This window comes from Octodon degus, unplaced genomic scaffold, assembly GCF_000260255.1.
Source record: "Octodon degus isolate 3935 unplaced genomic scaffold, OctDeg1.0 scaffold00188, whole genome shotgun sequence".
Taxonomy (NCBI): Eukaryota; Metazoa; Chordata; class Mammalia; order Rodentia; family Octodontidae; genus Octodon; species Octodon degus.
In genome coordinates, this window is record NW_004524764.1 from 3,813,236 (window position 1) to 3,839,636 (window position 26,401).

The 26,401-nt window shown below is 36.5% G+C and overlaps 1 protein-coding gene across 3 annotated transcripts in view; it reads right to left on the bottom strand.

Annotated features, from left to right (window-relative positions):
* The window catches only part of Pla2g4a (phospholipase A2 group IVA), a 140,409-nt gene that overhangs the window by 8,201 nt on the left and 105,807 nt on the right, over nt 1-26,401 (bottom strand). For all 3 annotated transcript variants that reach the window (XM_004643980.2, XM_023704119.1, XM_023704118.1), the window contains 8 exons: nt 26,043-26,157; nt 23,772-23,909; nt 23,341-23,433; nt 19,070-19,141; nt 14,235-14,477; nt 6,381-6,565; nt 3,425-3,620; nt 2,455-2,612 (listed from right to left, as the gene is read on the bottom strand). In XM_004643980.2, the coding sequence (XP_004644037.1) occupies nt 2,455-2,612; nt 3,425-3,620; nt 6,381-6,565; nt 14,235-14,477; nt 19,070-19,141; nt 23,341-23,433; nt 23,772-23,909; nt 26,043-26,157 (1,200 nt within the window). The remainder of the gene's footprint in view (nt 1-2,454; nt 2,613-3,424; nt 3,621-6,380; nt 6,566-14,234; nt 14,478-19,069; nt 19,142-23,340; nt 23,434-23,771; nt 23,910-26,042; nt 26,158-26,401) is intronic.

Consider the following 26,401-nt stretch of genomic DNA (forward strand, 5'->3'; position numbering starts at 1 on the left):
GAGAGATCAGCATGAATCTCAACAGTCATGCAATATAGATAGAATGCTTTTATTCATTAATTTGAAAAATATTTACCTACTGTCTAGACTGTTACCCATACAAACTTGTTTACATTGTAAATTATGAGCATTGCCAAGGGTCTTGGGGGAGATATTTCCTATGGACTTTCACACACACAGGATACGGACACACATAGCTAAGATTCTCAGTTACTGAGCATCTTCTATTTGTAGAACACTGTTACTCACCTAATTATTCTCCACAGCCATTAGCTAGGTCCTGCTAGTAATAGCTGTTTCAGAGATGCACCTCTGAGTAGCTTATTCAAAGTTCTACAAGTAGCTCACATGTGATTTTAAAATAATACAACAAATACAATCTTGTTTCTACCCGTTCTGCTACAGATGTTAGTCAATGCAATTTAAAACTGCTCAGTTAATGGTTTGTAAAGACTCAACCTTCCATGAGCTGCAAGGGAGTTATTTTGGAATCCAATTTATTTTTGTTCAGACTTTAACTTTTTCATTTGTGTCAAACCAACTATCTCTAAGAATGCTTATTAAGTATGTAACTACAACATTCCTAATAATAAACCATTTAGCAGACTTTATATAAGCCAAATGGCAAAAAAAAACAATTGTTTAATATGCATGTATATATTCTATGATTAACAGGTAGTCATATACTCTTTACACTATCTAGCTTTTTTCACCTGAAGATGACTTAGCAAGTTTTACCCATTTTATCCTAGAAAACAAACAGTTTAATTTATTAGCTTCATTCTGAAAAGGTAAGATTGTTGTGATACCACTCACTGTTCTATTTTTTTTCTCTTTAGAGGTATAGTGCTTTATAAATTATAACTATTTTGAGAATTTCAATTCCTCTTCATTTCATGTACTAAAATACTTCCAGCACTCCAGAAGCTGAGGCAGGAGGATCATCATGAGTTCGAGGCCAGTCTAGGCTCCCTGGTGAGTTCAAGGCTGCCTGAACTGCATAGCAAAACCCTGTCTCAAAACACCAAAAATGGGGCTGGTGAGATGGCTCAGTGGTCTAAAGCACCTACTTAGTACAAGCTAAGCTAAGCAAAAACACAGGGACCGCGGTTCAATCCCCCAGCACCACATGCCAGCCAGCCCCGCTCCCCTGGTGGGCTGAATTGGCCACATACACACACCCACACACACCCACACAGGCAATAAATAAATAAATAAATAAATAAATAAATAAATATTAAAAAAACCCACCAAAAATAAAATAAAATAAAATTTTCACCATTACACAAAAAGAATGCAGCATGGTCCTTTCAGATATCTGCTGCTTACAGTATTTTTAGAAGAGGAATAAATATGTTCAGAAAATGATAAATGTTATGAACGAATTAGTTGTTTTGCAAATGTGAGCTGAAAATAATTTCACGGTTTTAGGAACTAAAGGTAATAAGGAAAGTTTCATATATTTAAAAAAACGAAGACAGTGATTAATAAGTTTTGCACTCATAATTATGCACAAGTGGTCTGTAATAGTACCAGACCAAACTAAACAGCAAGCAAACTAGATGTGCCAGAGTTCTGTTAGCTCACAAAGCCTAGATAAAGCCTACATAAATAGAACAGATCCCTACATTGTAAATTCTCACACCATTCGTAAGAACTTCAGAAAGACCAACAAATCAGACACGATACCTTTCTCCACTTAATTTCTTTCTTCTTTTCCTTTTTTTGTTTCTAATGTAAAAAACCACTTGGGCCAATAAACTTGAGCTTTCAAGTTTAAAAACTGATAACACTTTCTCAGATACTGTGAATTAGGAGCACAAGGCCACGATTCCCACCACACAACAGTGTTCCTAAACAGTGATTCTGACACTCAACAATTTCACACAAGCACAGAATCTTAGCAGCAGATGTACCAGGGATAAGAATGATTAATACTAAAAAGAATGACCTGTTTCTAACATTTGGAAAGCAAAGGACACTTGATATCTCAAAGGCTAGAACTGAGCAAGGTTGTTATATTTGGAGAACACTTAAAAGGATGAATGTATTCATTAAAATTCATGTCGTGACATTTTTGCAGGTTATCTATAATTCTGGTTACACATATTTTTCCATTTTCATCATCTTTCTTACTTAGTCTTAACACTTATTTTATCATATGATAAATGTACTAGACGCTTTGCGTAAGAAATATAGAATTATCCATCATTCAGTGAAAACTAGTATAAAATGTGGGTTCTATCAATTTGAGGGCATTAGTTTCATTATTTGTAAATCTGGTAAGGCTATTTTTGAGGTGAGTAAAATAATCCATGAGAAGTAAAGTAATACAAGATTCAGAATTATTAATTATGAGCCTTACTTTTCTTTTTGATTATATAAAAAGGATATTGCTATATTTATGTGGGATGAAAGTAATCTGACATTACTGATAGTCGCAGTGATACTTACATCAATGTTGTTCAGGGTATTGAAATGCATTAGGTCATGTAGCCTTTTGAACGCTTGATTTGGATACTGAAAGTTGAAGGTTGAAAATGGTGATTCTGGGTCATCAAATATGTCAAAGTCAGCTAATTCTTTCTCCTCCTCGGTTTCTCTTGGAACACCTGAATATCAGAAAAGTCACTAATAGTGTTACTTTGAAAACCACAAAACACCTTTAAAACCCAGAAAATGGAACATACAAGTAAGTGGTCACTCAGACTTGGGATCCCCCAGAGAGGCCACCCAGGAATCTGTAACATCTCTAGACTTCATCATCTTTGTGCATTTTGAGGAGATGCATTCCCATTGCCAGGCTTTGCATCTGTCATCTGATGGCCTAACTTCCTCTCCTTGCAAACGTATAACTTCTGTGCCCATGACCACCAGACTGCAAAGTCTCTAAGCAACACTACACCAGGCAGCACTCTACTAAAGACTCTAGCAGTGTTTTCCATAAACACCTCAGCTACTTTGTCTCCCAGTGTGGGATGGAAAGGGGGATTCTTAGTCACGCTGTACTGCTAGGCTACACTATTTTGCAAAGAGTGAAAACTATCAGAGCTTTTTTTTCATGATTTCTTCTAAAATGAACTCTCTAAGAAGGATGATATTTAAAATATATAACATTTCCTACAGCAAGGGTACCAATCAATCAAAACAAACATTTTCTAAGGTCTTGAGTTCAAGTTATAAAAACTTTTGCTTATGTAATCAATTAATTCTTTTAGTTTCTGTGCTGGGAGGATCTCAGGGCTTTGAGAGGTAACTAGGAGGAGTACTTGAAGGGTCTCAGGACAGCAGCTACTTAGCAACCCAGGAATGCACTCAATGTTGTAATAGCTGGTAGAGCAGTGCCACTGTGAAACACTTTAATACCAGCCCGTCTGCCCTGACAGATTCCTATTTTATGGACTAAAATCTATTCCAAGCATACCTGGAGCCTTGTACTTTCTGAAGTTGATGTTGGCCAGAACAAAGTGAATGATGGTTGGGCAATCTTTGTCCACATCAGGATTCTTGGGTTTGAAGACGTAGCACTCCTTCAACCCTTCCCGATCAAACACATAAGGATCGATCTTTGGAAATGGGAGCTTGTTCATTTTAGCCCACTTCTCTGCAAGCAGAAGTTCCTATGGGAAAGACGAGAAGAAGCATTTGGGAATTATTCTTACTGAGCTGGTCTCACAATTATCCAGTTCGTACGTACCTACTGTCTGCCGGCAGTGTGCTCCTCACTGAGATAAATAACAACCCTCTTCTCAAGAGGCCCTTCAACCTCAAAGATCTACAAAATTATTCTACAACCAAACTCTGTAACATTATGTTCTCGGCCATGGTTAGCTGCATTTCTTACTAATGAACTGAATTGAACGAAATTATAATACAGACACTGCTAGTGGAAAGAATGCATGTATGGATGGATTCAGAGTATTTCTAACATCTTAAAATATTTTTAACTATCAAGGGTTTAAAAAAAATCCAGTAACAGAAGGCTCCTCTGATGCTGGATTTTTTTTTTTTAAACCTCTATCATGTCACTATAGCATTAAAAAATACCAATCAAAGTTCAATATTCTATGTGTAAAAATATTTTACTTTCTCTGAATGTTATTTCAGCTTCTTTTTAGAAAAAAACAGAAGCTAAGTGATGATGCTACTATATATGTAGTGACCGTGGGGGAAGCCGTGAGCTTAGTTAACAGGTGCGGCAGATGGTAAGGCACTTCCCCATATTAACTTCCTTCCTACTAAGAGGATTATATGTCCACATCAGAAAAGGAAGGTGCCTAATATCCAACCACAGAGCTGACATGCGTCATGATGAAGAAATACACGTTTGTTGGCAAACAATGATTTGAGGTTTTCTCTACAAAGCTTAGTATGTGAGTGCCCTCCCAAAAATAAAATTTAAGCTGGAGAAGTAAATTAACATAGAAAGGCATAATGACAAGGCCTCATTTCTAGTTATATGTAGCTTTGGGAAATGGACAACATAGCAAGCAGAATATCATAGTGTAAAGTAACGGGCCCTCAGGCTACTGCCTGAGTCCAAGCAGAAGCTCTGTTGCTTCAGTGTACTTCTTAGCATCTCTATACATGACCCTTTCACAGAAGCTATGAATGGTGATGATAGTACTCATATGTATCTTATAGAATTGTAATGAAAAGTAAATGAGCTTCATGTGTAAAACAGTGACAGATGCCCTAAAACAAATGAAAAGGGCCATGAGACTTTGCAATAGACCTGCGCATTTATTCACTCAGTAATTATTACGAGCACCTGCTATGTTCTAAGTGTAAGAGAGACACCGTACTTGAAGTTTGGAGCCCAGGATTCAATTGGAGAGATATATGATATGCTAGTACTTCAGGCCAGCACTGGGGAAGGTGGCGGGCAGCCCCGTGCCTGGGTCAAGCCCAGACATATACCTTAACTTACTAGATGAGGGACATGAGACAAATTGCTTAGCCATCAAAGCCCAGCAAGAATCACATTATTGAAAGGGGGCTTACAACGCATGATGGCATGCCCCTAATGATGGTGAGTCACAGGGATGAGGTTGATCACCATCTGAAACAACGGAACCCCAATCCCATCCCCTCTATGGCTCCTCTATTTCTTATTGCTCAGCAACATATTTCCTACTTTCTATAAAATAAAGCTAATACTAACGCTATCTTCATACAATCACTGTGGGGAGTCACAGGAGATAACACCTAAAAACCTAAATAAATCACATTTAGAGAAAATAAGTACTTCAGCATAGTACTTTAATATCTATCTATTTATTTGTTACAGCTCGGACTCATAGTGATCTTCCTGTCTCACCCTCCCCAGCACTGGGATTACAGGAATGCACCACCATGCACAGTTTCGGTGGCCCACATGGTATGTGTTGCTGGGGACTGACCCTGGGTTCTTGCACGTGCCAGGCAGGTGCTTAAACTGCCGAGCTATCTCCCTAGCCCCAGCATAGTACTTCAAATTCAAATAAAAGATATGTTTTCTACGAAACTCTTAATATTTCATGGCTTTTGTGAATTTTAAGCTGATCAATACCCTTTACAAAGAAATAAAAATCCAAAGGAACAAGGATTTAATGAATAAAAAAGCACTGGCTTCACAAAATGTTAGGATAAACACAGTTATGTTTTGCTGTGAATCCCATTTAAGTATGAGTAATTACTTGTTCCAAATTTGAGAAAATTTCTATGGTTAACCCTTTCTGACTTCCTCTTTGTTGGGTTGGATCAACTACCTTACTTCATGCCTAGCACTGTTCACAGTTATTCATTCATGCTTATTCAACATCAACACAAGACCAAAAGTTCACCGGGTAAAGCAATTGCATGAGGCCGAGGAAAAGAAAAGGCTTTCTAGTGTTTACAAATATGACTCAGGGGCATGACCAATGATGTGTGGAAAGAGAGGAAAAGGGAATTACATGAAGTAAAAGCCAGGCTAAATTTAGTCAGATACATTTACAGTGGAATCAGGAAGAGACAGAAACTTTCCCTTTCCTTCTGTGTTTCTGACGTGGAAAAGATTAAAGACCTATGACTATAAAGTCGGTGATTATAGGATGAGAACTTATCTCTCCACAGACTGAGAAACAATGACATGGCTTAATTTCCCTTCTAAAATCAACGTCATCATATCACTCAGGCCCTCCTCAGGATTCCGAACTTCATTTTGTTCACTGGACAAATTTAACCCTTCCCTATGAAGGGAAGTCAGTAAATTGTACCTACATTTGGAACCATTCCTCCTAACAGTATGGACCACAGTATAAAATAAGAAATTGGGAGCAAAAGGTCTAAAATAGCTGAAAGGCTTACAAGAGAAAACAATGCAGTGTGGATGCTGTAATACAAAGAAGTCCCCTTACCTTGAATGGCGGGCTCGTGTCACTTGGCCTTGCAGAAAAGTCAAAGGAGATGATGAGATCAACGCCTCTTTGAGGTCTCAGGATCAAAGGGTATGGCAGGTTAAAGGTGAGTCCACTGTCCACTACATGAATCTTTTTGCTTTTCACATCCAGTGGCTCATATATCCGCTCAAATTCATCTGGATCTTAAGAAAAGAAAAAGACAAGAAGAAATGGCATGATCCCTTGGCATGATGTCAGTTACAAAAAATATTTATTGTCAATTTAAGAGAAAGAATTCCATACAGTTAGGCCCTCAGGCTTTGGAGATAAATAGAGCTGGGCATGAATCTATGTTTGAAAATTATAAGGTCCTTATGTCTTAGTTTCTTCACTTCTATTATCAGGATGAAAGTAATCATCCAATGCAACTGCTGTGACAGTTAAGTGGAACAGCACTTAGAAGTCAGCTCTGCCTCTAGAATTATCTTTATGTTACAATCTCATCAGAGTATCATCTCTCTTTAGATAGGTCTTTCATGGTTTTAAAAACTTCCCTCATATGTATTTTTTGTTTAAGTTTTAGACAGGTGAAAGAAGGGAGAGCACAAGTTAAAGTTCATTCCAAGGTCACATGACACGTGAGTGGCAGCATCTACACAAGGGGGCAATTTCTGTAGGGTCAGGGGAGACCTAACTAAGATGGAAGATTGTGCAGAAACAAGAACAGTGATGCAGACCGGTCAACTAAAGATACGTGGGATGAGGTGGAAAGGAGCAGGACAAGGAGAGGGCAAACTGCAACAGAAGATGGTGAGGCAGGAGAGGGCCCATCTGCTTGAGGATGCAAGGAGCAGCAGGGCTGCAGCACAGGAAGAGAACGGAAGGAGATGACAAGAGATCTGAAAAAGCATTAGGCCCCTAGAGATTGTTAACTTTACACGAAGTAATACTGATAACATGTACCTCTCCACATTCCTGCCTGATGTTCCTGATTCATTTCTAACAGGAAAACATATAGCCAGAATTGAACTGATTTGGACTGAACTAAATTAAATGCCAGGATCTGCTTTGTTGTCTCCTTGTCCACACCCTTGTTCCCACCTCTCAGTAGGAGGAAGGCTGGCCAAGCCCATTACAGGAGGATAGAGTTGAAGGAGCCCACATCGGACATGTGTGACTCTCTCTAGTGGGCTTTGAAAGCTCTTTGGTAAGCAGTTTCTTGAGTTTCTTAAGGGATACAATTTTTAAAAATACTGCAGGATTGGAGCTACCTTTGTTTACCAAACCATGTACGGAGTGCTGAATGCCTGTCTTATGAATTCTGAGTATTCCATACAAAAACCCTAAAATATTCAGGAAAATAATCAGCATGCAGTAGGAACTCAGGGTAGTTTCTTCCCTTTCTAAGCAAAAATGATAGTGATTCTCCAACAGTCAACTTTATTGATTACATTTCATGTTTAAGAGATCAAAAAAAGGGGGCTGGGTAGATAGCTCAGTAGGATATGTTCTTGCCTGACAAGTGCAAGAACCTGAGTTCAATCCTTTGTTCTGCAAATAGAGAGAGAGAGAGAGAGAGAGAGAGAGAGAGAGAGAGAGAGATCAAAAAAGAAAGCTTCTTCAAACTATTACTATACAATTTAAGCACATAATTGTGATCAATAGAAGCTGAAATTTAAGCACTAATAAAGCAATGAGGCACATAGTTCAGTGTAAATTGAAATAGGCTGTTTTCATTAGATTTTGGTATAGTTACTTTAAAAAGTGTTATTGTCTGCAATTAACAAAAGACCTGTGTTTTCCCATATCTACTATAACTTCTGATCTCTAAAATACTGAATAACAAATGAATACTACATTTACTAGAGATGTTCATGAATAAGGAAAAGATTTTATTACTGAAGCAATGCACATTGTCCATTGTAGTTAAAATAGTAAATCTTGAATAAAAAAATTGTCTTTTTTTTTAAACAATAAAAAATCCTAATTTTTTTCAGGGCAATCATGCATATGGATGAAAATAAAGGCAGGCTAAGTGAATTTTTAAAAGTCTTATATGTCTGGGATTATGTCCTCCTTCAGTAAGAATAAAGATAGGAAATCATTGTTTAAATAATTATTTACATGTTGATTCTATTCTTAAAAAGCATCTCTAGATTACTACAACAGCATACTTTCCCATCAGCCAAGGCATTAATTAACCTTCTGTCCCAGAATCTAGACTCTAAGACTGTAAAAATTGAATGAATGAATAAAGATTATCAAACTCTTACATTTATTTCTCTGAGATTTTTAGCTTTGAAATTATGTATTTGAAGCTTTAAAAGTAAAAATGTATAATTTTTATAAAAAGTAAAAATGTATAATTTTGGGTTATAATAGTTTCTAGGGATTTTACAAGGAAGTTTGTAAAATCATCACTTGGCTACTCTAATTTCTAAAAGCAACTCTCATTTATTACTGAGTATCTCATTTATTACTGAGTATAGAAATTTTATATATGAGATTTACCACTCTTAGGATACTTACAAAAGAGATAGCCATGTTAAAGAGAAGAAAACTGAGGTTCAGAGAGGTAAAATAGTGTAGCTCTACACACTGAGTGAGACTATAAGTTCCAAACCCAGTATGTGAATACTAAGCCCCACACAGATTGTCACACTGTTACAATAGTAGTCCAGGGGAGAAGTTTCATGACCCCAATGCAAGTCTCACACACTACTGAACCTTGGACCATCTTTTCCTACATATGTATCTATGATAACACATACTTTAAAAATTAAACACAGGAGATTAACAATAACTAATTAAAACTGAACAGTTATAACAATATGCTATAATAAAGTTATTTAAAACCTTTCAATAGTTTATTCCTGGAATTTTCCATTTAACAGTTTGATTGCTGTTGACCCAAAGAAACTGAAATTTCAGAAAACAAAACTGAAAGTGAGGATCTACCTGACTCTAGAAAATCATGGCCAAAGGACTGAAAGAAGTTACAACTAAAAGCTCCAAAAACAGTGACTACATTGGATGAAGACTATTTGCCCCTATTTGTATCATTTAGTAAGACCCCATATGTTTTATTACGACCAAACAAGTAAATTATGAGTATTTTTAAACATAGTAATTTTCCCTAATATAAATAAACATATTAATTCATAAATGTTTTCTTTGGTTTTGCAAGCTAAGTGTTTTCATTTTAATTTTAGTTAGAAGATTAACTGAAACAAACCATTTTTCTAATACTCCTTTTGAGCACCCCTTCTCATCAGACAATCTTAAATCCAAGATTAACTGAGAAAAAATAATTCTGTGCACTAATTCTCAAGTCTGGCATGCCGCTGAACACTTCTCCTAATCTTAGAGCTCAATTGACTTTCAGCAGTGTTTCTAAATTGCATTACAAAGAGCATCACTTTGCAAAGTATTATCAAATGCTCCGTGCCTAAAATAAGAAACTCATGCTTAAATTGGTTTGAGGAAGACAAAATTCAACAGGTTGAAGTATTAGCCAATTATATTGCATGTTCCCTCGTATTCACTCCAATAGTACTTGAAGTGAATCTGCCACTAAATCATTACACTAATGCTGTTAATGGGCACAGGTAGTGTTTCTATTTCCTAAGTAAAGTGAGGCTTATGCAAGTATGTACTCAGAGTTATCCATCTACTAAGACGCGGAGCTGGGACCCCAGTATAAGCCAGTCTGTTTAACAGTGCTATGTGTGAAGTGCTTTTAAGTGGTACTTACATCAATACAATATCTTGTTCCCTCGTGGACAGGGAAAAGGTGGTGAGGTGTTTTTTTTTTTTTTGCTTTTTTTTCTAAATTTGCCTTAACTTGAACTCACTGAGTTGTATAATATCTCTTAAAATATCATAGAAAATTAAATAAGTAAAAGATTATCTTCCCATCATTTAAACCATGCAAAATATCCAAACCCACAAATTAATCAGTTTCTGTGAAAGGTACAGAAACAAGCTTTACGCTTATGTAACATTTCCTTAAAGCAGCCCACTGTGGATATCGGTGATGATCATTTCATAGATGTATCACACAGATTGCTTTTACAATGCACAAATATTTGGATGTCTGTGTTTTGAATTTTGGTCTAAAATAACTCACATCTTGATTTCTTATACCAGATGGTATATGTCACAGTAAATAATATAAACACAAAAGTAAACAGGAAAGAAGTCATGTAACTAATGAACAACTCCCTAAAATTCATCCTGTAGGTATTTATTTTTCAGGAAACCAATGAGTGGAATTTTATCATTTTATAATTAATTTTATTTTTTAAATATAGTCTGCAAGGCGACATCACAGGCATAAGATAATACATATTTTTCATTTATCATTGAAAGACTGCTCCAGGATATATAAAATTTAACTTGTATCCGCAAAACTGCCAAAAACTAAAATCTGTTTCTAATACAATAAAATCTCTACTCATTTCATTACATGAGATGTATATGAAATTAAAAGAAAAATAATTTTAATTAATGTTTTGATTGTGGTATTTTAGTTGTCTAATAGGAATTTAAACAAAGATGTTTTGAACCACAATGATTACAGTTGTGATAAACATTTTAGCTTCCATATCAAACAGACTTATTCTAAAATAAGAAAACAATTAGAGGGTGATAAATAGATATATCTTAGTAGGTCCTCAAAAAGTATTGATCATTTTAGTAGACTCAGTTTAAATTGTAATTGCTTTTAGCACTGTTGGTATAGATACAACTAAGCTAAATGAATTTGTCACTGAAAAGCTGGATTTTTTATGAAACTAGTCTCCCATGTATTTTTAATTGAAAAAATACAAAATAATTAACGTGTAATTTTAATGATACACACTGAGATATAAAAATAATTTTCTCCAAATATCATTAATTTAAAATCACTTTAGGCTAGATCATTGAAAAATATCCTGGCGCTGGAGAGATAGTTCAGTGGTCAAAGAACCTGTCTGGCAAGTTTAGGGACTAAGTTCAATCCGAGGTACCACATACCATGCTGGCCACCAAAACCAGGCATGGTGGTACATGTCTATAACCCCAGAGCTGGGGAAGCTGAGACAGGAGGATCACTATGAGTCTAAGCTGTGTAGTGAAGCCCTGTACCAAATCAATACATAAATAAATAATTCTTAAAAATAAATAAAAAATAAAAATATCCCAGAAATCAGTATATAAAATACCATATTTGGGGATGATTGATATTATATGTATTTCCTTTTGTTATTTTATGAAGATTGTTGATAGCTTTTATTTCAAAGGACATCAGCTGGGTATGGTGGCACACGCCTGTAATTCCAGCACTCAGGAGACTGAGGCAGGAGGATTGTTGCAAGTTTGAGGCCAGCCTGGGCTACAAAGTGAGCTCAAAGCCAGATGGAGTCTACACAGTGATCTGAAGCTACTGATCTCCCAGCCATATCTAACAGAAAAACAAAAAACTGCATTTAACATATTTTTAGTTTGCAGTCATCTCTTTAATGAAAATTACTGTATCTTTCCTGACTTAAAGCTCCACCAAGACTAGGGTTGTTAAGTTTTAATTTTGCTTTTTTCTTACTGTTAACCAAAGAACATAGTCTCTCCATAAATCAAAACTTTGATAATGAGCCATCTAATGCTCCTAGTCTTAATAATGGCAAGAATTAGTATCTGCCTTGTTCAGTAGCAGATCCTAAAGATCAAGACTTTTTTGTAAGTGCCTGTAAATGCAGTATGAATAAAAGACTGTATGAAGGAAAACAAAAAAGGTGGAAAATGCAAAACAATTTGAAGGCAAATGAAAAAAACAAAGGCACTCTTCCTAAGATTGTCAAAGATGGCTGATTAAAAATACTTGACACCTACTTTACTCTGCAGTTCAGATAAGCAAAAAATAGTTACTTAACCTAAATATGTACCAAATGTTGCAACAATTATATGCACTATTTGTGTGCCTCTTCTTCAAAATTACAATTGAACTGAGAATTCTGTATTTGATCTGGCAGCCCTAATACCAACCAACTGACACAAAATATTGCAAAACTACAAGGAAGTTGTGGGGTGCAGAAAGCGTGCTGTGCAGACCACAGAGAAAGTATGTAAAGGCAGGATAAAAACATGTAACAGAGGTAATAAAATATACACAAAGAAAACTTCTTACATCCGCAAGACAATGACTCATAAAGCCAAGGGGATGTCGAGCAGCGAAGAGAAGGGATTAGGAGCTAGGCCAAGACACCCATGCCCTGGTTTCATCAGATCAATTTAGACAAAGATGATGGAATTATTTTCTTTGCTCTTCCTCTTCCAGAGAATCAAGTAATTGAAGGTTCTTTCATGTTCTAAATGCTCTATATGTACAATGTTTTGGTAAGCCCATCATCATTCAATAATCAAGCATAAATTGCTAAAGGAAACACATTTAATTATTACTACAGCATCTGTACACCCAGCCATATGCCATGAGGCAAGGAAAATGATGTTACTGATGATGGGACTGGCTAAGTGCTTCTTAGTTTAGATCAAGTTTAAAAAACATATTCATTTTCTCAAAAATATACTTTTATCTTGGGTGATATGAAAGGGTTTAAGGGTATGTAAGCACATCCCTTGTTTTAGAGTATAAATGTTATAAATATTATGCAAAGCAGAAAGTGGCCATGGTGACCCATGCCTGTAATCCCAACAGTCACAAGGCTGAAGCAGAAGGTTTACAAAGCCCAGCCTGTGATACATTGCAAGACCCTGTTTCAAACAAACAAAATGCAAAGTGGAAATACATTTGTACCCACCTTGTTCAAACAGAGGCTAGTTTTTGCTTTTGTGATGGCCCTTAAAGTCAAACAATAAATAGAAATGACAGTACCAGAACAACTAAATCTGACTCTATATTTTAATTTTGTAGGCATAACACCAAGGACTGTAAAAGAGTTTTTAGTATCTCATTTAAGTAAACAGCATCCTGTGAATGTCCCTAAGCCAGAAAATGTTGAAAAATGACTGTATGATAATTAAGGGAAAGATGATGATATGATAAACTAGTAAAATTTAAAAAAACAGGACCATTCAGGAAAGATTACTATGTATCAATTAGCCACCAAAGCAAATTAACTCTTAATCCATAACTTGCATAAAACTGAAAAAATAAAGGGTTTTTTTTTTCTGTGGATTTGGATAACTGAAAGACATGAAAGTAATTAGATTCTTACCAGATGGTCTTAAGAAAATTTCCAAAGCTTCATGTGCGCTGGAGCGACTGCTCCCTTACCCCGGGGGGCGCTGCAAGCCCAGTACATTCCTACACCATGTGAGGGCACCCAGCCAAGAGCAAGGGTCACCCCCCTCCCTCAGACTCCGGTGGGGCTGACCCGCTTGGGCCAGGGAGGAAATGAGACAATGTTTCTGCACTTCCCACTGCCAAGTGTGCTTGTGGAGGCGTTTGTGAGGGTGACTCCTGGGTATTTTTAAAGTCACTCTGGCAAGCTCCGCCTGAAACTTGGCTGCTTTAATCCTTAGTACAATTGTGTAAGCATCTAGCTCCCTGCTTCAAACCTCATGAAGTCCTGACCATAGAGGGTTCCCCGTTCTTCTAGGAGTGAACTTACTAAGACAAAAAGGATCTGAGATCTCTCAACATTTCAGTGACTGTTTGCTTTTCTGACAAGACAAAGCTATTTCCTCTCTAGTGCAATTTTATTCCTAAAAATTGAAAGTATCTTAAAGACCCTCACGTAGGGGTCTACTTTAAATAGATGTTCTTGTAACTCAGTAAAAATAAATGTTAATAGTAATTAAAATGCTCTTCTGCTAGAGCAAGAACAAACTTGGACTGAACTGGCTTGCTCTGATTACATTCTGCGTACTTACCTGCTACTGCCGCATCCAATTCATCATCATCGGAGAGTTCCAGTGTGGAAAAGTCCCTCAGAGGAGACAGTGGATAGGAGGTATTGAGATTCAAGCCCAACATGAAGTTGTGCACCTTGCCAGCGCGTCCTTCTCGCGTGTTGAATAAAGCCGAGTCACTCACCAGGGCCATGATCATGCGCTGCACCCAACTTGCTTGATTGTCATTCTGATATTCCCTTTCAGCATCTTCATTTTCAGTGCCTGACGGTAAGGGGAACGTCACTATTGGCACTCCAAAATGTACAGAGTCAAGCAAGTTTCTTTGGTTAATTGAATGTTAACATGAACACTAAAACTCCATGGTTTTTGATTCAACATGTGTTAATTTGTATAAATAACATAACAAAGACATCATCACTTTTGTTCTTAAAATGTTCTTAGTAACTACTATCTGTCTATGTGTGGTGGTGGGTGCAGTCCTATAATCCCAGCATGCTGGCAGGAGGGTCATCGATTCAAGGAAAGCCCTGGCAATTTAGTGAGTTGTGACACTTCGCCTCAAAATAAAAAGGAAGAAAGAATTAAAGGACTGAGAATGTAGCCCAGGGAGAAAACTCAAAAGAAGTATAATCCCCAATACTGAAAAATATTGATGTTCTTATCTATCTTTTTACCTACAGGGTAAAAGTTTAATGATTGACCATTCTGCTTGATCTATTCTTGGGTTTGCTGGTAAATCTTCTATTTCTCCAGTTTTCTTCTTCCTTGGTTCTTTTCTTCCTTTATTTTGGCTTCACACAGAAAAAGAGAATGAAGCCATAGCATCCAATAGTCCCTCCTGTACATTTCTTAGATTTTCATAGAAGCTCTATCTTGTATGGTAAGCATCCAAGGATTATATGAATTCAGGACAGACAGATAAATGATTCGACATGTATTCTTAAGACTCAATAGTATGACCTGTCATTTCATCCTTTCTTAGAAAGTTTGAAGATCTAAAACCCTAAAATGTTTTTTAAACTCAGCAGTAGTCCAAAGGAAGTGATTTTAAATGACAGCCTGAGGACTATCACTACTACTGGGTGGCTGTATTCTCATTTATAGCCCTGGTGATGGAATCAAATTGTCAAGGTTCAAGTCCTTTGCCCATTTCTTACGAGTTAGCTATCCCATCTCTTCTTCTTCCATGTCTTCATCAGTAAAGCTCACAGGCTCATTGTGAAAAACGAACTGAATCTGAACTTCTCCTAGAGTCCTAGAGGAGCTGGCTCAGACCTTCATAGTGACACTGGCTGAGAGTAGAAACAGTGTCATCTGCCACAACATAAGCACCACCAGCACAATCCACTCATAATCAAGGTTGAAAGACAACTTATGACAGCTCATATTTCTCTTTCCTTAAACCCCTTCTGTTCTACCTCTTTACATAAATACATGGATGTAAAATTCTATGTTTTGAGAGAGAATAGAAGCTACGCTCAAACTTTATAATTTCTAATCAATGTATAACATGCTGCATATACATAAAGTCACAGTAAATAGTGATTTTTATTTTCACAGAGGTTAGTTGAGCTGAGCTGAGAGAAGGAAGGGAGCTTGCCTTGGTAACACACGCAGACAACTACACAAACATTAAAAACACAGGCTGTGTTCTACTCCCACACTTTTCTATTGCCAAATCTGACAAAAGCAATCTTTCGCTACAACAAATTAGATTTTAAAATGATTGATTTATATCTCCAGTAGCACAGGATATGAATAAGAGACTCAAGCTATTTTCAAAGCTTTGGGTATTTATATTATTCTTAAATGAATTAGCCTCTAAAGGCAAACCCCCAAATTAATATATAAATGGCATTGATTATTTATTCGATGTAGTACTAACAGTAAATTTACAACATGTAGCTCTTTACAACGTTTTGTATACATTTGCTTCTCTGATGATTGCAGCAGTTCCAGTAAGAACAAGTAAAGGACTGTGGTATAGATTGAAAAGATCTAAAGTTGGAAATGCCTAGACACTCTGATCAAAATTATAGGATTAAAAATGAAAGAATCTCCAGAAGACAAAAGAACAAGCCACAATCTAGGAGAAATTATTGGCAAAAACAGACATATCTAGTAATGATCTGTTATCTATAGTATGCAAATAACTATTAAAACTCAATAGTAAGGGGCTGAGGTGAGGGTCTAAGCTCCTGCCTACCAAGTGCAAGGTCCTGAGTTCAATCCTCAGTAAGTGGCTTTATTCCTATGTTCCAAACCTTGGAAGTAACCAAGACATATTTCAGTAAAGAATGGATAAACTATAATTCTGTGAGACAAAAAGTATAGTTACTCAACACTAACAATAAGTGAGTTACTGAGCCATGAGAAGACATGGAAGAACCATGAAAGCTTACCACAAAGCAAAAGAAGCCGATCTGAAAAGGCAACATGCTATCTCCACTATACGAGCTTCTGTAAAAGGCAAACTATGGGCAATAAACTGACTTCTATTACTTTCCAGCAGCTACCAGGGAAAAAAAATATGTGGAGAACTCTACAGTAGAGTAGATACTCTATGGAATCTATTATAGTGGCAGATATATATCAAAGTATATCAAAGTATCAAAACCCTTAAAATAACACTGAGTGAAAGCTATAGGTTTTGAATAGTAATGATATGTCAATGTAGATTCATCAATTGTAACATATGTACCACTCTAAAGGGCCAGCCAAATAGCTCAATGGATTAAAGTGCCTGCAAGCAGGCACAGGACCTGGGAGTTTGATCCCTGGGTCTGCTGTGCTGGCCTCACTCCCAGGGTGTGCTGAGACCACAATTGAGACTGGGCACGGTGGTGCATGCCTGTAATCCCAGCTCTTGGAAGGCTGTAAACAGGCGGATCACTCTGAGTCTGATCTAGTAGTGAGACCCTGAACACTCTGTAGAACCTTCCCTAAAATAGAAAAAAAAAAAAAAAAAAAAAAAAAAATGTACTGCTCTAGTAAAGAATATTTATAATGGAAGGTAGAATCATTTATGGAATACAGAAAAAGAAAACATATATAAGTTCTGTTCTTTCCAGTCAACTTTTGCTTTGAAGCTAAAACTGCTCTAATTAACTATTTTTAAAAATGCATAAAACTAACAAAAACTCAAAAAGCCTTCTAACCACTGGGGACATGGATCAGTGGTACAGTGTTTCTTTCGTATGCACAAAACCCAAAACCTTAGCCTCAACCCCCACAAAAAAAAAAAAAAAAAAAAAAAAAATCAAAAAATTTAAAGTTCAATACCCCAATTTCCTAAATATCGTTTTCTAATCTAGAAGAGTGCTAAAACTACAGCAGCCATATTCAAATCACTGAACGTCTTGCGTCTTGGCCTTGAACATGTAGCTGGTACCGCAGCCCTAACCTTATAGATTACCAATCCATAGTAATTTACCTTATAATAAAAGAACTGTGTATCTATGGTAATAATTTATTCATTTATTTAGTAGTACCTAAGATAATACATAATTATAAAAATGTTAGGCATATGATGTCTACTCTCTTTGCACTAGGGATCTTCCTTCCTTAAAACAAAATCCACAAATAGAAGCTTTGAGTAACAGCAACAACAGAAAGTAAAATTAATTGTTTTACATGAAGGAACAAAATTCTTTAGGGATTCCTGCCCAATGACCGCACCTGTTGTATTTAATTAGGGAACTTACTGGCTGCATAAATTAGCAGAGCAACCAGAAAACAGGACTGAAGCCTGGCGTTCCACTACCTCACTCCTGTACCTGAGGAAAACTTCGTCTTCCCAAAAGGCATCTTCTTTTCGGTGTCTGCAAGCCATCGCACCCTCTGTGCCTGTGTGCACAGGCCTTCTCTGGACAGTCCCCTTTTCTCTAATTTATATACACTCATCTTAGAAAGGAGCAGTAACTCAGCTATGAGAAGAGAATTTCAACTTTAATGATAATCAGTCGAAGACAAACCAGGCTGATCCGATATTCATGTCCTACCTGGGAAAACTCATTAAGTTTTAGACAAGAAAGCATTTAATATCTCCTAAAATCTAGAAGGTAATTTTGAAATTATGACAGGTTTATCCAGTTGTTATAAAATCTTCTCTTTTTTAAATTTGTGTTTTTGTATTTATCTTTTACTATTGGGTGCATTTTTACAAATGGCTATGTCAAATATTGTGCCCAATTATAAATTCTTCTCATTTTATGTTATGACAGCAAAATACTATGTTGAAATAAATAGGGACCGGGGAGATGGCTCAGTGGAATAAGGGCTTCCATGGCAAGTGCAAGGGCCTGAGTTCAATCCCAGGTTCCACTAAAAAGAAAAAGAAAAAAATATCTCTGATCTTCACCTTACCAATCTCAAAGCCCACTACTAACTATCAAGAGCCACACAACACCAAAAAGTGTCTGGGCAAACTGTAAGAGAACTCAGAAACACTGACAAGCCTTGTGGCAACAAGCTCTTGATAACATTTTCCCACTTCATCACTAATTTTTCCTGACATAAAGGGCATAGCCCGGATTCAAGGCTCAAAATGAAATTAGAGTACCACTTTTCTGCCATTATTTAACAAAATGTTAAGGAAAAGATCTTCATTCTTAAAGCCACCTAAAAGAGTGCCCAAATCATATGCTTAAGGCTGAGCAGTGTGCTTCCTAGTCAGACTGAAGACGGCATTCAGCATTTCTGCCACTTCAGTTATGTTTGTTTGTTTAGTCAGAAACACTTTTGAGATATGAGAGGGAAAAGGAATATATCTGGTGTCTACTTTGAATCAGATTCCGTCTTCTCAATGGAAAGCTGAGACGCTACTGTCCTTGGGGAACGCGAAGCCTTCTTACCTTTGGGTTCCTGAGACTCGTCATCACTATCCGAGCTATCGTTACTCACAATGTGCTTTGGCGTAATGTTTTCTGCAGAAAAAAAAAAAGAGAATTTGACGTTACCTCAGGAGTCAAAGTTCATAACTAAACTTATTAAAAAAGTAAGCTGAGGAAAATTGCACCACAGGTACTACTAGTCTGTGTAGAAAGTCAGATCCTTTTAATAAATGTAGATTAATTAGTGTTTTTAAACTTCTGCCTAGAATACAAAATCTCACAGGAATGAAAACTAAATCACTTTCAATTTATTCATTACTAATTTTAAGGAAGGAATTTTTATTTGCCTTAACTTTGACTGGAGTAACCACTTAATTATATCTTTAGGTGTTATTTATGAAGGTAACTACAGGATAAAGATAAAATCTATAGAGGAAGGCCTATGGTTCAGTCTCTAGGAAATGAATAAAAACAACTAATATATGTTATATTTTTATTTTTAATAATATTTAAAATCATCTGTTGACATGACATGCACAATTTAGTGTCAAGAATTTATACTTCCTACAGACCTTATTAAAAAACCAATTGTATAAACTACAATAAGCATAAATCTTCACCCCAAAGGTAACAGTAAAATCTGACCTAACTAGCTGTCATTTTGCAAGTAAAATACACTTAAATTTTCAGGTCATTCTCAGAATCACCATCTGTAGAAAAAAGAAAAAATCAAACTTTTTCGTCACATAAAAACACAGTATCATTACTGATTATGATTCCCCTCTTAGTAATTAGAATGTATGGGGTTTTTTTCTTTTATAATTTTAAGAACTAAACAAATTTCACTTACAAATTTTATTGACAGCCTGGTTTTGCACACCTAATCTTACAGAAACACGGGTATGACGAGTGGTTTCCTCATATCACTATGCACAGGTTTGTTATATTCATGTAAATTACATATGAATGAATTATTAAGTAATGAAACTATTAATAAATTTTGAGGTATTAGACTTTATTTTTACTGGCATGATTTATGCATATGAAATTCTGTAAAATAAAATTTCTCCCACTAATGTTTATAACTTAGAGAAGTAAATCTGTTGTGCAGAGCAGACGGAGAATGGTACGGAACGAGCCACACCAGCATGTGTCTCTCACGACACTTGTATTTTCTTTCTTTCTTCAAACATTTCCTTTTGTAGTTGTAGTTGTTGTTTTATTTGTTTTGGTCATATTTGATATGCTGATGAAAAAAAAAGTCCTTCACCAAAATATTGCCTTTTCTCTACACGGAAGTATTTATGCCCTGAATAGCTAAATATTCTGGACTTTTATGATCTGTATTTCCATAGTGTAATATACAGTCTCATCTTTTCAAAAGTGTAATTTGTTGAATACAAAATCTCTTGAGAAAGTAAATAATTTAACTTAAAGTTACTCAGTTGTGGTCCAATTTACCTTCAAATCTCTATTCAGAAGAGAAAGCATAAGAAAACAAAACAACTGAATACCCCTCCTAAGAGATAGACCTCAGTCGGCCAAAAGATGAGCCCATCCAGTTCATCTCTGGTTTCATTTCTGGAAACTCTTACATAACCTGAGGTAACATGCATCCTGCTGACCGGATCTCCAGTAGACAGTATTCCCCCTCAGTCTGACACTGAACAAGTAAGCAGGCTGCCAGACCGCAGCCGTCAAAAGGGACTACTGCACGGAGCCCTCTCAGGGGTATTCAATATAAACATCTTCCTTTTCTTTGGCCTTTAGCCACAATCTCCCCCACCACCTGATGTGTTATTTCAGTCCTGTTATCTTCCTGCCTCAGAAGAAAATTAATAAACAGAATAAACCTAAGTAACCTGCATTATTCAATAGAGAATGAGCACGGGAAGCCAACCTCTCGATACATGGTTTTTCTGATCTTTCACTTTCTATTTCTCCAAAATCTTCGCATAATTGAGAGACTGAGTGACAGCCACAAAATTACTTTTGAGAAAAAGATATTCATCTGGGATAGAAAGTTTATTAAAATAAATCAACCAAGATGACTGAATCGTTATATTTTCTGCCCTGCAGTTTAATCACCAAGGGAATGTGACTCTGGGTCACAGGTACGGGCAAGCGCAGGATCAGCAACTACCCAGAATGCTCAGGACACGAGAGTTGCTCAGAGAAAAACAGTAATTACAAGCACAACTTGTCTTTCTCTTTGTTTATTTCGTTATTATTTAAAAATAGTTGCTTCTAATGAAATTATGCCATCACTTTCCCAGACCCTACAAAAATCTATACAAATGTACAAATGATGTGTTATTAAAGAAAATATTAAAGTAAAAAGTTTAACTGCACTAAATGTATCAAATAAAATACTAGGTACCTAAGAATAATTCTTGCACAAGTAGAAATAAAACCACTTGCAATCTTCCACATGATGTGCTACAATTATGTGACCCTCTGCAAATGAAGCTTAATTGTGTCAACTGCTATTGCCTGTGATAAGAAAGACACTATCCTGCAAGCTTTTTACAGGAATGTACTCTTCAAATTAATCGATCATTAAAAAGGTCACTGTTGTTATTCTGTCCATCTCCCCATTCTCAAGTTGACCTGTGATATTGATAGAGAAGAGGTCATAGGTAGTGGTGTTCATTATCCACAAGACCTATGTGCCTGGTTTCTGCTAGTCTGGCCCCAAATTCGAATTGAGAACTCCAGGCTTCAGATGTTAAACATCAGCTTCCCTAACCTGGAGTAGGATTCCCTGAGCTCTGATAACACCAGTGGGTCTCACCTCACTCCTGAGCTACAATGGAGGTTGGACATGAATACTTTGGCTCAAGTCACCCATCATTCCAGGTGTTCGTAGGGCTGAGCACTCGAAGGTTTGGTGCACACAAGCCCTCTGCTAAGGACAGCAGGCAGGGACTGTGGTGTTCCTCCTAGCCGTACCTGGTGTGCCTGGGAAAGGCAATAGTCACACCTCAGCCCCTGCTGGGAGCTTTGCAAGCTGCAGCATCTGTAACTGGTCCCAGGGAAGAATGATTCCTCGCTGTCCTTCTAGAAGCTGAAGGGCAGAAATGGTAAAAGCTATGGTGCTAAAGATTAAGAATTCTTTAAATATTGCATTTGGTGTGTTGCAGCCTCACTCACCCTGCTCCTTGTAGGGTGGGCTTAGTAGTATAAATTCTCTAAATTATTCTCTAATTATAAATGTAAGCTTCTTTCCTTAATCATTATCTAGACAATACCAGATGGTGGGTCGAAAGACTAAGGGTTGCAGTTTGCTTCTGTCCCTTGTTTTAGTTCCTAGAGAGTGGAGCCAGAGTGCATCATTTCTTCCAGGAACAAGGTACCTGCCTCAAAGGTTCACTACAGTGGACCCCAAGACATTTAAATCTGCTTCCAGGGCCCCTCTTGTTGCCTCCCCTTTCCAACTCCCTGTGTTTGCAGATCAGTTTTCCTGTAGGAAGAAATCCTGGTTTGAAAGGTCTTGTATTGAGTCAAGAATTGAACTTGAAGACAGAATAGATAGACCTAAAGCAAAGAGTCAATACCCCAGTATACCCCCATGAGCTATGTCTCTGATAATATGCCTAATCACACCAGGGAGACCAGCATTAGTAAGAACTGAGGCAGAGGTTTCAGAAGGCACAAAGGACGCCCACCCTTCTGTCCTTCCTGCACTCATATATCAGCTTTGCAAAGAACCACCCAGGCTCTAGCTGGCCACATGTATGAGAGCCAGCTCATGCATGTTTCCATAGTTACTTATGGGTCACAATCCAGAGTGAAAGGATAATAAAATAAAATATTTCTCTTTCTTTAGTGTGATTTACCACCTCATGAGTTACTAATAGTATTGCAATGAGTTAGTATTTAAGAGATAAACCATGACAAGAACGAATTTATCTATAGATAGCATATTATGGTCAACTACTACTGAATCTAATCTCTAAAAAGCTATCATTTTCTTTTTTTAAAAAGGAGAAATACTCTACCAAAAATAGAATGTTTAGAAACACAATGAGAAAAATGATTGGAGATGCTGTAGTACAAATTATGTTTTAAAACTAATGGTCTTTATGATTGTCTAATTTCAAATCAGAAGATAATTAAGAACAAAAACTTCATATAATTTTAGGAAATATTTAGGTTTATTTTACCAAATCACTAATAAATTAAGATACTAAAATCCTTAGGAATATTTCTTGTTCTTTGTATGCATGCATAAGAAATTTAGCAATGTTATTAAAATTTTTTTAGTCAATGTAAACATCATTTTACCATACCTAATTCTTCCTCCATTGTGGAACCTTTATTTTGTGAGCCAGAAACGCCCAAAACTCTGTTGAACAATATAGAAAAGGCACTTCCCCAGACACCTGAAATGAAGCCAAGAGAGAAAATAATTCAAAAGGTACCAGGATTAAACAATAGTCAAACTAGGGCTGAGGAGATAGCTTGGTGGTCTAAGCATCTGCCTGGCAAGCACAAGGACAAGGGTTCAATCCCTGGAACCCCATGTTGTGAACTCTGGGCATGGGGGCTGCCAAAAGCAGGTATGGTGGTGCAAGCCTGTAATCCCAGCACTGGGGAGGCTGAGACAGGAGGATCGCTAAGAGTCTGAGCGGCGTAGTGTGACCCTGTACCAAATAAATAAATTAACTTATTTATTTATTTTTAAAAATAATCAAACTAGTGTTAGATTTCAATTACATACCCATTAAAAAATGCAAGGGGTTTTCTTCATACTTCTTCACAACTGTTCCCATAAAAAATTTGCTTCCAAATAAGTCAGGAGCCATGAAAGTACCATATTTGGCCATGCCAATCTCGTATGGACTAAATTCAACCCAATCTGAAAACATTTTAAAAACAAGAAAATGTTAGAGAAGTACACAATCAGGGCCGGAGAGATGGCTCAGTGGAATAAGTGCTTCCCTGGCAAGCGCAAGGGCCTGAGATCAATCCCTGGTTCTGAAAAAAAAAAAAAAAAAAACATTTATACAACTTGAAGGGATATTGTATCAAACAACTTGATCTAGTAGTAAGGAAAAAAAAAAAAAAAAAAAAAAAAAAACCAGAAGAAGTACACAATCAATAAATACTTTCACAATGCATGGTCATTCTCATTCATTAGTGATGAAAATAAAAATATTAACCAAATGCTTCTTATGTATATGACATGTGTAAAGGTTGAAGGGAAAAAGCTTATGGATGAATGAAATGAGACAATGCAAAACGATCCCTTCTAATTTCACAAAAAAGAAATACTCTTTTCCATTTAAAAACTCAGACAACTTTCATACAATCTACTTTCACTCTAAATATCATAAAACTGAAAGCTACTGACCGAGAGAAATGAAATCCAAGAAAGAGAGACAAAAAAAATTACTCCTACCACTGATGCAAAAAGACTATAAAAATGAGGGAAATGTTTTCCAGCAATTTATCTTCTTTTAATTTCGCCCATTAATTCTAACTCTCAGAATCACGAAGTAATGTCTTCACACTCATATTTTAGAAATACATGGTGATTGGGACAATAAGTTGCATTGTCTAAAAACAAAAGCTCAACAGCCAGTCTGGGTTCCAACCCCTTGCTGTGGCCCATTCGTGGTGTTTACTTACTGGGATATCCTGCCTTACTTATAATCTCTGTCTTAGTTCTCTAAAATGTAAAACGTGAACCAAATAAGAAGGTGGTCTGTACTGTGGTCATGACCATTCAATGAGCTGGTAAATGTAAGAAGCCTAGTCAAGGCTATGCCACGTTTTAATCATTAGGTCAATAGTAGCCACTATTCTATTTCATGAATCCCCATGGCATGACCATGTCTAGCAAAGATTTTAGTGTTCATGTTTCTAAAAAGATCATTAGCAAATCATGGACTGAATTCCCTGAAGCAAATTAAACCGCTTTCCCATTAAGTTGTGAGTACTAGGTATTTTGTCTCAATGACAGGAAAGCCAACTAATACAAATACCCACTTCCCAAAACAAAAAATTCCTTCCCTCTTGTTTATCCAATTGTCCTTTCAGAAATTAAAATGCATTCAAACCTCTTACACAATCCCAAACCCAAGTAAGTCCAAGATCCACAAGTTTTTCTGATATTAATTTGATCAACAGCACTAGCCTGATAGTCAGAGCTCTCTATGGCTAAATAAATCATCTTTAATGCAGAAACTACTACAATACAAGAGTTTTCTTTATTTTTTATTATAAATTTATTTTGAAGGTAAAAACAAAAGCAAGAACAATGATCAGAAACAAAGACAGAAAAAGGGTAACATACAAACAATATGCATGTTACAGATTTTCAAAACAAGACTAGCTGATTAACAATGGTTGATATATTACCTATTTTTATCATCAAATCTATTGCTCAGATTAACAGATATTGTGTAAGATTGGACATATGATTGAATGTTACCACTTGCTTTCAAGAAATCTTAAGTTTTTGTTCTTGCCTCTCTGAACTAAGCAACTACATTGAGGACAGCAATGTGCAATGTAAAAACCAGGGTTGAATACCTGTCATCTTGGTCTTCTAAATGTATACCATTCCTAATGTCATATCATCACTTAGTCTCTTTCTAAATTTTTGGAAAAAGGTAATAATAGAATGGTTCTTTAAATAGCAAATAGTAAGTAATGAAAAGAGAACCAGCAAGTAAAAGACTGCATGGTCTAAAAAGGGAAAGGCATACCGGGCCATCAATAGTCATTTAGAAATGGGCAACTAGCTTGAATTATTCATTCTATTGGTGATTTGCTATCCCACTAGTTCAAGGAAAGAAATATTACAAAATTTATGAAAATAGCTATACAATCAGAACATCCTATTTTCTTGTTTTCAAATGTACTTGCAGTGTGGAATGTACTAAAATAGGCAACTGCAGTTGCTTATGAAATGATCCTAAAGAAAATCACTGGAAAGAACATTTTGCAGGTCCCAGGAGATGTCTTAGGAAGGGGCCTGATTTACCTGCAAACATCAGCTCCGATACATCCGGTTTGACATGGAGACAGGTGAAAAGAGGTAAAGGGCACCGCGCAGCACTGACTTTGTCCTTCAAACTACTCAAGGTAGTGTTCATTCTCTGTCCACAGAACAAACAATGAAATGGCTTTAAATGTATAAACAGATACAGATAAAACCTATCTAAAATAGAATTTCAATCAAACCCTTAAAATTTTTAAATAAAAATATCTTATTACTTTGAGAAACCTCAAGTTTGCAGCCATCAACCAAAAGAAAGCTCCAGGGAAACAGTTCTCTGCATTCTAAAAACAATCATCCCCCATGGGGACTGGGGAGATGGCTCAGTAGAATAAGTGCTTGCC